Source organism: Scomber scombrus, chromosome 5, assembly GCF_963691925.1.
Source record: "Scomber scombrus chromosome 5, fScoSco1.1, whole genome shotgun sequence".
Lineage (NCBI taxonomy): Eukaryota > Metazoa > Chordata > Actinopteri > Scombriformes > Scombridae > Scomber > Scomber scombrus.
Window position 1 is genome coordinate 23,010,167 of NC_084974.1, and position 12,969 is coordinate 23,023,135.

General features: G+C 37.7%; 2 protein-coding genes across 2 annotated transcripts; both read left to right on the plus strand.

Moving 5' to 3' along the window:
- Window positions 1-1,132: 1,132 nt before the first annotated feature.
- Window positions 1,133-10,157, plus strand: napab (N-ethylmaleimide-sensitive factor attachment protein, alpha b). The gene is made up of 11 exons (XM_062419531.1): window positions 1,133-1,327; window positions 2,604-2,683; window positions 2,788-2,904; window positions 5,599-5,645; window positions 5,790-5,867; window positions 6,053-6,108; window positions 7,046-7,130; window positions 7,235-7,339; window positions 7,428-7,496; window positions 8,335-8,385; window positions 8,887-10,157. The coding sequence occupies exons 1-11, from the start codon at window positions 1,230-1,232 to the stop codon at window positions 8,986-8,988; spliced, it is 888 nt and encodes a 295-aa protein (XP_062275515.1). The 5' UTR covers window positions 1,133-1,229; the 3' UTR covers window positions 8,989-10,157.
- A 1,297-nt stretch (window positions 10,158-11,454) lies between these two features.
- Window positions 11,455-12,968, plus strand: b3gnt2l (UDP-GlcNAc:betaGal beta-1,3-N-acetylglucosaminyltransferase 2, like). The gene has a single exon (XM_062419241.1). The coding sequence runs from the start codon at window positions 11,455-11,457 to the stop codon at window positions 12,709-12,711; it is 1,257 nt and encodes a 418-aa protein (XP_062275225.1). The 3' UTR covers window positions 12,712-12,968.
- The last annotated feature ends 1 nt before the right edge of the window (window position 12,969 follows it).

Consider the following 12,969-nt stretch of genomic DNA (forward strand, 5'->3'; position numbering starts at 1 on the left):
CCCTGAATATGCAGTGAAAGTATTGGTGGGAAAGTGAATGAATGATCTCCTCTCCCGTCTTTCACTTCCCTGAAGTGTTTAGATTTCACAACCAACCACATGAAAGGGTTTCAAGCAGATGCAATAAATTGTATGCTGACATGACACACTGCTGCTTGAGGAATTGGACTAAATTTTAAAAAATGTAGACAAAATGTATTTTCTTAAAAAATAAAAAAAAACGCATATTTTATACATAAAACCTAATTTTTTAAACATCTATACAAATTATATACATATTACATTATGGACAGCATATGGATTTGTTCATTAGGGAGCTGAGGGAATGTTTTTATAGCTCATTCCCATTTTGCATTGAATTTTAATGATGTACTAGAGTCAAGTTTGATCTGACCAGCATATTAGAATCATTATTATTTTGCTTAAAGTCCCTCTCTAGTCAAAAATGTATTTATTGTCTTGGTTCTTCAGTTGGATGTTTGAGCTTCACTGTGCTTTACTGTCATATATGTGCAAAATTTGACACTAGAGGGTTTTTTTTTAACCTTTATCTCCTGGAAGTGGAACGTTTCTCTGTTATCTGTTGTGCTCACCTTAAATATGAGAACAGAGAGGGAGAGGGAGAGAATGAGAAGAAGGAGAAGGTGAAAGAAAGGATGAGGAGAGAGAGGGACAGAAGAGGGAGAAAGGAGAAATAAAGAGGAGAGGGAGAGAGAGAAGAGGGATAGAGGAGAGAGGGAGTGAGAGAGAGGGAGAGAAGGTGGAGGAAGGAGAAATAAAGAGCTGATGGAAAGAAGGAGAAGAGGGAGAGAGACAGCAGGAGAGAAGAGAGAGAAAGGAGAAATAAAGAGGAGAGGGAGAAGAGGCAGAGAGAGGGGGAGAGAAGATGGAAAGAGAGTGAAAGAGGATGGAGAAGAGGGAGAGGGGGACAGAAGATGGAGAAAAGAAAAAGAAAGAGGACAGGGAGATAGAAGAGAGAGGCACATATTATAAACAGCTGGATTTAAAAAAAAGCTAACATTCTTGTCCATTTAGTATATATTCAACATATGATATAGGTATATGTAGTTTACAAGCCGCACATGAACGCCTCATTAGTGTTTCCGCTGCTCCGGTGTCACATGACAGAGGTGACAAGGCAAACCCGCTGCTAGCGCTGGTTAGCAAGTTTGTTGACTTTCGCATTTTCCTCATTGTTCCTTTATAAAAAAATCACCAAAAATTAAAAAATGGATAACAGCGGGAAGGAAAAGGAAGCAACGGCTTTAATGGCAGAAGCTGAGAAGAAAGTAAAATCATCGCAGTCGTTTTTCGGTGCGATGTTTGGGTGAGTTTGTCAGTTTAGCTCCTGTTGGCTAATTTTTTTTGTCAAGCTAAGGGCCAACTAAGCGGAAGGTGGTTACCTGACTGGTTATATCACCAGATCTGAAGACAGCAGGACAACAAATAAAACACCTTTTCTTAATCTCAACACCCCTGTTACTGTCTTGCTGTTTTGTGCTTTATGTCAGTTTTTGTGGACATGGTTTAGCGAGTGTGTTTTTAGCTGCATTTGCATCATTATCTTTGCACGGATCACTGCTGGAGGATTTAATATCAGCTGTGTGTGCAGCACCTGTCACTCTGAGGATGACTTTATTATTATTATTATTATGTCAGGCTGTTTTATGAAAAGATGACTAATGCAACATTTCAAGTGAATTATTACCTCTTTTAAAAAAAGGGGTGACTGTATATCACTGATTTATAGCCCCATCTACTGGAGAAAGATAAGATTATTTTAGCATAATTTAAATCAGTCAAGTGTAAATCACATGTCTGCCAAATGTGTTTATAATAGCCGAGTGACATGGGGGTTATGGCTGGTATTGTATACAGTCACTGGCCTCTTTATCAGGTACACATGTGCAATTTAATTCAATCCAATATGACACACAATACTCTTGTAGTGGTTCTCTTTTATAGTGTATAAACTGTATACATGAAGTATAGTCAATGGTGTGTCATGAAATAAGAATAAAACTGAAGATATTCCTCCAGCCGTGTTTCAAGATGTGTATAAAATACTTTAATTTGAGTAATAATGTGTCTAATATGATTTAACCACACAAAAAGTTTAATTATTTTGTTAAAAATCTACTACAATCAATCAATCAATCAATATACATATACTTCTCCTACTCCTACTATTTCCAGAGTCTATAAATATGCAAATATACAGTCACTGGTCTCTTTATTAGGTACACCTTAGTAATCTAATTCAATCCAATACAACACACAATAATCTGTTATAAATTCTACATTTATGAAGTTTATACATTTACATTTATTTTGTTGACATTGTCAAAAAAGTTTAATTCTACTTAATGTTTATTACTGAGGTCATACTAGGTGGTGGTGGCGTAAATAAAAGTTATCTCTCTCATGTATGTTAATGGAGTGGACAAAATATTAGAAATACATTCAATATTATTATTAACTTTTATTTTACCTATGACTGCAATTGATATTTGTCAGATATAGAGAGTATGAGTATGGCCAAAGTCTGTAAACTCAAATAATCTGAATATAAAATTGTCAATAAAGTTTCTCTTGTCACTCAGGGGTTCCTCCAAGTTGGAAGAGGCGTGTGACATGTATGTGAGGGCCGCCAACATGTACAAGATGGCCAAAAACTGGTGTGGTAAGATGATTATCACATATCGGATGATCGAGTGTGTAAAGATTGCTGGTTTTTTTTTCCTCATTCATTCATAGCTCAATCCTCTTTTAACATTTTGTTTTCAGCTGCAGGAAACGCGTTCTCCCAGGCTGCTCGCCTCCACCTGCAGATGCAGAGCAAACACGACGCAGCGACTAACTTCATAGATGCCGGAAACGCCTTCAAGAAAGCAGATCCACAAGGTAATCATATACTCGTCATCATCACCATCAGCAGCAGCAGCCCCTTCAGCATACATCACCGCTGGTGCTCTCTCACTCATGTCACCCATGTCCTGTTTGGTTACAAGCTGCTGTACCGGTTTCATCGGACCATGACCGTAAAGCGAATGTTATCTAATGTCTTTAAGTTCCTGCAGTTGAAGAGCTTTAACAGCATAACTCAGGGCTTGTCTCACAGTGCTGTTAACTAGTGTGGATGGGGACACAAAAAAGTGTGAATAAATACCACATCAGGCCCAGAAGTCACCCTCATTTAGCTGCTACTAAAGAAAATACCTCGTCACCTTCTTCTTTCCTTTATCTGATAAAAGAAGTCAATTTTCTCACCTCACTTGTCTTATTGTACTACTTTTTTCAGTGCTTCCTAAAACTAGCTGCTTTTGATTTTGGCGATCTTTGAATCAAAGTTTATTCTTTCTTTTCTTTCTCTCTACTTTATTTTACACTATTTTATTATCATCATTCTATAAGTTTTACCTTATTGATTTTTTTGTTTTCTTTAGTCTTTTAAATATCTTTTTTAACGTAGTTTTTAGTTTAGCTTTTATTAAACTTCATCTCTTTTATTCTCTCTTATTTTACTTATTTAATTGTTTAAATTGTCTATTATTTTTTTTACTTATTTTATTTAAATTTTCTGCACATTTTTAATTTTTTCTCGCTTGCACAGGTCTCAATTTGTCTTTTGAGATAGATAGATTGATAGATAGATAGACAGATAGACAGACAGACAGACAGACAGACAGACAGATAGATAGATAGATAGATAGATAGATAGATAGATAGATAGATAGATAGATAGATAGATAGAATCTTTATTGTCATTGCACATAAGATACAACAAAACCCATCCCAGCAGCATACATGAAAATAAATATGTATGTATTTAAAAGTATATATACATATATATATATATGTGTGTGTGTATTAAGGGGGGAACAAATAGCCGATTTGAATTGGAAAACCAGTTTTGATTTAAAAGATGCGAGTGCATCGGTACGCAGACCCCTGGATCGATCTAAATGTAGCATGAACCGGCCGATGGCCCAATTACAGTTATAAATCGGTTTAATGTTGCTGCTGTAAGATCTGTCTGTTCCTGTCTGCAGCTCTCTCTCTCTCGCTCTCCAGTAAAACTCTTGCGAGACTCGTCACAGCAACGTTAAAATAGCGCTTTGCTTGGAAGGGAAAGAAATAATGCAGCTTCAAGTCTGAAGTCTAAAGTTTGGAAGAGATTTGGATTTTACAAGAAGAAAGGAACACTAGATAAAACCGCTGCAATATGTAAGGAGTGTAAAACAGCACCAACTATGATAACAATGTGAGCATCCACACTATGAACTATAATGTCCTGTAAACAGCGGTGTCAAGCACGTGCTTCGCGCTCCAGCTGCATTTACGGCTGAAGAAAATTGATCATTGATGTTACTGCTGTACGTTGTACGGAGAAAGAAAAAGAAAAGCAGAAGTGTTCAGAGGTGGGTGCTGATTCAGTGTGTTGATCAGAAGTATTTGAGACTGTAGTTGCTGTGATGTTTCAGTATTTACAGACCAAACTGACCTGCAGCAGATGTTGAAGCGCTGTGTGTAAAAGCTGTGCTGCTCCAATTTACAACGCGTCAGTCCGTGGTGAGAGAGGAGCAAAGCTGCATTAAGATAGTCATCTGTCTGTTTCCTTAATTAAAATGATATTTGCAGGTTTGAAGTTTTACTGGAAATGTCAGGCTGGATACACATGTTGGCTCAGCACTTATGACATTACAAAATGAGACAAGGGATGTCTTTTTAAATTGTTTGATTATAACTTTCTAACTCAGCAGCTCATTCTCTGATCTGAGCCTACACAAGACTCTCTCTAAATGTTTTATTTCTTTCACCTCCTTTACTAGTTTCTTTGGCTCTAATTTGTGCCAAAAATTAAGATTGAATAATATGTTTGTTTTCATTATCAGAGGGGCTTTGCAAAGTTTTCAACATGCAATGTATTACAGTAATAAACACAATGACATGGTTCTGAACTGATAAATGTCAAAAATAACAAAAATACTTGTTCCCTGGTCTTATAAAATATATCTATTTGAAAGTACGCAATGCCACATTTATAGGATTTACTTATGTTAATTTATATTGTAAAATTAATGTCTACTTTAAACAAAGAACTGTATCAGATGACATCATATCCCATCGAATCGAATTGTACCAAATCGATTCGAACCGTTCCATTTTCACATGTATCGTTCCTGTATCGTGTCATACCCCATGTATCGAGATACGCATCGGATCGTCTTATATTGTAGAGATGCACACCCCTAATGTGTGTATATTACAGATAAATAAATATGTAGATATATAAATATTAGAGTGCAACAGTAGTGCCATACATATTGTGCTTAGGTTTTAATGCATTTTTATTCCTTTTCTTTATGCTGTCACTTGTTCTGTCTTATTATCAGCTTGTCAATCAACTGTAAAACACTTGCCTGTATGAAAGGTGGTATATGTATGTATATATATATATATATATATATATATGTATATATATATAAAGTTTGATTGATTGATTAATAGTTTGTTAGGTTATTGTTGTGAATAATAATAATAAGAATAATAATTGCATTATGGTGGTCTTATATGTGATATTATTTGTCTCAACAGAGGCCATAAACTGCCTAAACCGAGCTATTGAGATATACACAGACATGGTGAGTTCTCTCTTCTCTTCTGTAAAAACCCTTTCACTGTTTTAGGATCTAATTTGTTTTATGGGAAATGAAACTTCCTTGTTGATCGCATCTCTGATGTAAATTTCTTTCTTTCTTTATGTTTTTGTGGCGGCGGGGATGCAGGGACGCTTCACCATCGCAGCCAAACATCATATCACCATCGCTGAAATATATGAGACAGAGCTGGTGGACATTGATAAGGTCAGATAAAATATTTGTGTTTTTATGTATTGTTAATATTCATTTCAGGGCAGATTTCTGATTTCTGTGTTTGTTTTTTGTGTTTTTTTCCCCCAAGACTAAATTAAAATTCTTGTTAGCCACAAATATGGGAAATATATGCTGTTTTTTAAACCTCTGCCTTGATTGTCCACTTTTCATTTCAGGCGATTGCTCATTACGAACAGGCAGCAGACTACTACAAAGGCGAAGAATCAACCAGGTGACTATTTTAAATAAGCAGTAATCATCAACATGTTTTAATTTCTCTTGTTTACGTCAGGCTGGTTTCTTTGTTTGTCTTTTTTTGCATGATTTACATGCACCTACCGTGGAAAAGAACTTCCTGTGGTTCGACCACACTGTTTAACAAGACACTAATGTCCAAACAGAAATCTCTTCTATTTCTCTCCATATTGCTCTGTTAGCTGCTAATGCGACTCACAGACTGTGAAGTACAGTTTTATATGAACTGTATGGAAAACTACTCGCCCAAAGACGTCAAATATTTGAAACCATTTTACAGGAAAATAAGTTATTTTTAATGTAAAAATACTGTGACACTGATTTCTGTTTTTTTTTGTTTTGTTTTGTTTTGTTTTACATATTTGGCACAAGAGATAAATGAACTATAAATACTGGCACTTTAAACTGATAAAATGTACTTTTCACACACCAAGAGCTTCAAATAAAAGCAACATAAGGTAATATTAAAAAAAAAAAAAAGAAAGAAGAAAGAAATAAAAAGATTAATGTAATATAAGATGGAATATAAGATAAAAATAACAATAAAAATAGTACATAGACAATAAAAGTGTGTATATAAAAGTAGCTAAAATAGAATGGAAAATATTTAAAATCAAGTAAAATACAGCTATTAAAAGAAGTGCAGTAGTGACTGATATGTAAAAAAGCTAATTTATCTATCGGTAGTTTGTTCCATAGTTAGAAAAGACAGGAACATTGATGTAAAAATACTGTGATACTGATATTTTTTGGCATATATTTGGCACATAAGAGATAAATGAACAATTAAACATAGGTAAAACTAGTAAAATGTACTTTTCATTTCACATGGCCTTTTTTGCATTGTTTATTATTTCACGTCTTTACTGTTTTTGGTGGTTTTTGACCTTTTGAACTCTGACTTTCCGTTTCAGTTCAGCAAACAAATGCCTTCTGAAGGTTGCGACCTACGCGGCTCAGCTGGAGCAGTACCCAAAAGCTATAGAGATCTATGAACAGGTGACATAACGTTCTCCGGCAGTAGCCTTCATCTCAACATGCTATCAGTGGTTATCAGCGACAAACTAACATGGATCATACTGTGTGTGATTTTTCTTTTTTAGGTGGGAACCCATGCAATGGATAGCACGCTGCTGAAATACAGTGCCAAGGATCACTTCTTCAAAGCAGCACTGTGTCACTTCTGTGTGGACATGCTGAACGCAAAAGTAAGCCGTAAGCACAGAGTTTGTGTCTTCATACCACGAATGTAAGATGAGCCGCTCTTCTAATATTCATCCTCTTCTTGTCACCCAGCTCGCTGTGCAGAAGTACGAAGAAATGTTCCCGGCTTTTTCAGATTCACGAGAATGCAAGCTGTTGAAGGTAAGGTTTTTATATCGTTGTTTTAAATCTGAAAAACATGGGATAATCCTTTTAGATATAGAGAGGTTTGGCTGATGGAGAGCAGTGAGATAAACCTTCCAGCTGGCAGACTGTTGCTCTCTGCTGCTGTTTCCAGTTGAATACAATGACAGCTGGTTTAGCTCACTAACAATCCACATGCTACTAATAGAAAAACAGAAGTTGCATTGTGTGTAATAGTGGTAATTGGCTTAATGCCCGATGTTCTCAGTAATATTTGACCCCCAAGCAGTATACATAACAAAAGCAGGAGTTAGTTAAGTACAGATGAGGCCTGCAGCTCGTTTCACTAAAGCAATTTGGGAGCTCACACGCAAACTGTGCCAGTGTCCAGTTTTACCAAATGATTCTCACTCACTAACTACAGATTGTAAGTCACACAGTCCATTCACTCTCTTGTAAGGGTCACAATACAATACAGTGTTTCTTTTGATGAATTAAATGGGAACAGAAAGAGAAACACCTCAACCCTATTCACTGTGTGCTGGTAGCCTTGTAGACACAGACTTATACTTTGTCTTGTTTTACTTCAGTATCATAAGTAGGGCCAGACCGATACTGGATTTTAGAGGCTGATACCAATACTAATATTAGGGAGGAAAGAAATACTTATATCAATATATTGGATGATAATGTATACATAAGCACACATTTTTTTGCAATGATCCGTCAAATGTGCTCATTAGGCGCTTGTGATAAAGATACACAATGGAGGCCATGATATTTTACAGTTTAATGATAAACTTTATTGTATAAAATGACATCAGCGTGTGTGTTGTTGTTTTCTTTATCTTAACAGAAACTTCTAGATGCCTATGAAGAACAGAATGTGGACGCCTATACTGATTCGGTGAGTGGGTTACAACAGAATAAAGATGCTTAACTTCAATTCAGCTCTTGGTCTCCCATCAGTGTTTCTAGACTCTTTACTCAAAATGATCCCCATTACCTGTTAGTGAAGTCTTGAGATGGCTGAAGAATAGAAATCTAGGGATATTTTTTATGATGAGAGCATTAATTGATTTTTATACTTTAGTTTATTTATGTTGAACATGTTAAAATAACAAAATGTGACAATAAACGTAGTTATCGTGACAGGTCTTGTTCTGTGTAAAAAACATATTTCAAAGTATATTTTAAGCGTATAAAAGGCCTCACAAGTCTGGCTTAATCAAATCATGTGTATCTGAATCTGTCAGTTTGAACTTCTTCCTCTGAGAACAGCAGCACAGTCAGTTTTTTTTTTATTGGGTGATTAAATAAGCAGAACAAGAATACCACACCAGACCTGTCTGACCTTTTACCATTCCTTTTTTATTGTGTTTTCTAACATACTGGACTTTGCTCTCAGGTGAAGGAATTTGACACCATCTCGCGGTTGGACCAGTGGCTCACCACCATGCTTCTCCGCATCAAGAAAAGCATACAGGATGACGAGAGTGACCTCCGCTGATTTCCCCCTCGCTGCTCGTTCTCAAGCCCTTCGACGACCGACTTGCATCCGTCTCTCTTCTCCATTTTTTTGCCTTGAGCCTCTCACTTCCATTCAAACCTTAAATGTTTTGAACCTTTAGATTCCTTCACAAATACTGTTTCTTTCCTACCATCTGCAGTATTTCCTCTCTTGCCTTTTTAAATCTGCTCTTCTGACAACTTTAGTGCTCCAAAAAAAAATTATGATCTTTATAGGTATGAACACTATTTTCCTGAGTGTGCACACTGCACAACAGTATGTTAGATGTATATTGTTACGATACAGGTATTGGCCCAATATTGGTTAAAATATTCATAACTGGGCCTCAATACCAAATACTCATACCAGCACAGCACAGGGCAATGATACTTTTAATTTTTCTTGTTATAAAATGGGAGAGAGAACGCTAATTTACCAAGGCTTTGATCTACAAAATATATTTTACAAATTGTGCTTTAGAGTAAACTTAAACGACCAAAATGCCATAATTGGCTAAAGCACTCATTTGTTTGGTTTTTTGGTACTTTTTGAGGGCTCCTTATACTGTTGGTCACATCAGGGCACCTCTATTAAGCAGCACTTCATCTCAGCTGAAGAGCTCCTCTCCACAAGCACAGAGACCAAGATTTTTATCCCCCTGCCTTATCTTCTGCGAAGTTCTCAGGACGTGAACAGCTTGATTTGATTAAAGAAATAAGAACAAATCATGCTTTTTAGAAGCGTTCTCAACAAATTTGCCTATATATATTTTTTTTCTTGTCACTTTAATTTAAAGTGCTTTTATTCCACAAAAATATGAGGTGAAATAAGCATCACCTTTGTGAACATTTGCATGGTTTTGGTATGGATGAGAAAACTACAGCAGCCTCTGTATAGGAGTTATTTCACAAGTGTTTTCTTTTCTTTTTTGTGATTGTATTATGTTTCTTTTTCTGTCATAACTAACCAGGCTGGAGAAAAAAGTTGCATTTTTTTTTTTAACAGGCCTGCATAAAGATGCAATACATTAAAGGAAAAAAAGGAGCTTTACTGATCTGAACACTGTGCTCACCCACCTGATGATTTTTGTCAAAAGACAAATGGTCTTAAATAATTTGTACATCCGTGATGTTTCCTGTCAAATGTTTGAATAAACCTGTCTTACAGCATCATGGGCGTGGCCTCCACCTGCCTGCTCATTAGCTGATCTCTCTCATGTGCACTGCTCAGCTGCTCGTGCATGTGGTCGCATAACATCGCGTCGCTGCTGCTCCTACTGCAGCTCAGTTCAAAGAAAAAAATAATAAAAATGTGGGGTTGAAAGGTAAATGATGCGGTTTTGTGCACCTGCTCACCTGGCGAGAGGACGTGACCTCTCCTGGATGCTATTTTGTTTCTTTTGTCATCAAACATATGCTTCAGCTTTTTGCTCGGCGTGCCTTCATCTTGTGTTTGGTAAGTATTAAAAGTGTTAAATTCTCTTTTGGTTAACGATCTTTTGTAACTTTATTAGCTTTTGAGTGAAGTGTAGGCAGGTTTATCACACTAATGAAAAAGAGAAAATATTTAGTTTAAGGATCCTCCTAACATCACAAAGGCATTGAGGTATGCTATTCATTTTTCCGTCTTGTGCTTAAATTTGTGGAGCTCAGGTGTGCTCTCAGTTCGTTGTGTGAGCCCTGAGGACACGTACCATTGTTATTTGTACAAACCTAATTAAACACAGGAGAGCAGGATGTGTTAAGGTGCATCCCCAAGAGTACCGCCAGTGTTTTTCATACAAACATTTGACTTAACAGAAGCTCTTAAACCAATTTATTTTAAAACTTAAACGGTTTCAAGGACATTAGATGTTACCAAATAACGAGATCAATTAGTGGTTTTACAGGTCTGATAAATGTGCTAAATGTAGACAGATAACCTACTTGATACATACATACAATTGTTTTAATACTTTAATAAGGGTGACATATCCTTGTGGAGATACAACTCATACAATACAACATATATTTTTTAAATTATTGAAATATTTACTTAAGTGCAAATGAGATAACTAGTAACATCAAAGTAAAAGAATAATGTTCACACTCCTGCCTGTTTAGGGTTAACATGTACATTTGTGTGTTTGATTTCATACTTTATAACTGTACTGAAAATAATTTCTCTGAAAGAGGTGTGTGCCAGAGCAACAGGCAAATCAGGCAGTATGAATAACAAATCACTTTTTTAAAGCATATCATACATCTTTAAGTGAGGTTGGCTGTCAAGTTTGTGATGTGTAGCATTAAGGTGTCTTGTAACCAATGTTTTTTTCCCTGCTGGCAGGCTAGCCTACATCCTGTGTGTCACCCGCTGACAGTCTGTGTAACCTGAAGACAATAAGGTCCTAGGACCATCTCCTCTGAAAGATGATCCATTTCTAAGAACAAACACCACGGGACAGCTTGGTTTCCAAACCTCACACCAATGAGACTTATTCACACCTTCAGTGCTATGGTTCTCCTTGGCACTTTAGTTTTGATCTTCTTCTACTCAAGTCTACATTTAGAGACGACCTACAGTCGCAAGGCTGCTGCAGAGGACCTCAAGACCCTCAAGAAGAAGAGCATCACCAAACCTCCTCGTACACCTCCCCCTCCTTCTCATCACTACAATGTGACTATTTCTGATGGCCTAAAACAGACCATCCCTCAAAACAAAGCGTATTGGAACCGGCTGCTGTACTCGGCCCTCAGGCGTCTGGACAAGCGGGAGGACCCTTTTGGACGCGACCCCCGCTGGGTTCACTGCAGGGAGACAAATCAAGAGCTCCTGCAAACCAACGTGCACGACATCACCTCCTACCCTGCTTTGTTCCAGGACTTTTTGCAGGGCATGCATTGCAGGTCTCCTCCTGTCCTGATCGATCAACCCAACAAGTGCATCGCCGTTGAGAAGGGGAAGAAAGACGAGCAGATCTTTCTGCTTTTTGCCATCAAAACAACTCCTGCAAACTTTGAGCGGAGACAGGCGGTGAGGGAGACTTGGGGGCGAGAGGAGGTGTATAAGAGTGGACTGAGAGTACGCACAGTGTTTCTCCTGGGTAGCTCCTCGCAGGATGACCCTGACCTCAGCTCCTTGCTTTCATTCGAAGCACAACACTTTGGGGACATCCTGCAGTGGGAATTCTATGAATCCCTCTTGAATCTGACGCTCAAAATGAACATGCTCTTCCATTGGACGCAGCAAAACTGCCCCCATGTCTCCTTCGTCTTTAGCGGGGACGACGACGTCTTTGTCAACACGCCTGCATTGCTCAACTACCTGCAGTCTCTGGAGCCTTCAAAGGCCTCTCGGTTGTATGTTGGACATGTTATAAGCACAGCACACCCTCTCAGAGACCCTATAAGCAAATACTACATCCCTTTGAGCTTCTATGAAGGCCCATACCCTGCTTACGCTGGTGGAGGAGGCTTTCTTATCTCTGGAGCATTGCTGCAACCTTTCTACACCGTTTCACGAGTCATTCCTTTCTTCCCCATCGATGATGTCTACACCGGGATGTGCGCCAAAGCTCTGGAGGTTACTCCTGAGGCGCACGCCGGCTTTCAGACCTTTGATGTGAAGGAACAGGATCGGGAGAACCTGTGCGTCTATAAAGATCTGATTCTGATTCACCAGCGCACCCCACAACAGTTGAAGAAGCTGTGGAGGGGCATTCACAGTCCCTTGTTGACTTGTTGAGCCGATTCTAGAGCAGGACTGCCAAGCAAAGACTTGCAGAGAAGGAGAGAGTTCAGCTATTTTAATTTTCAGGTACAATTTTAATAAGATTTCACTAACATCTTGAAAGGAGGGAAGCAATCTAGTTTTCATGATAGGAAGACCTCTTCAACTCTTTTTTCAGGTCTGTTTGATCATGGATGGCCAAAATATTTCACTCTCACTTTCATTTTAACATCGCAACATTTTAATATTGAATTTGAATAAAATAAATAAATG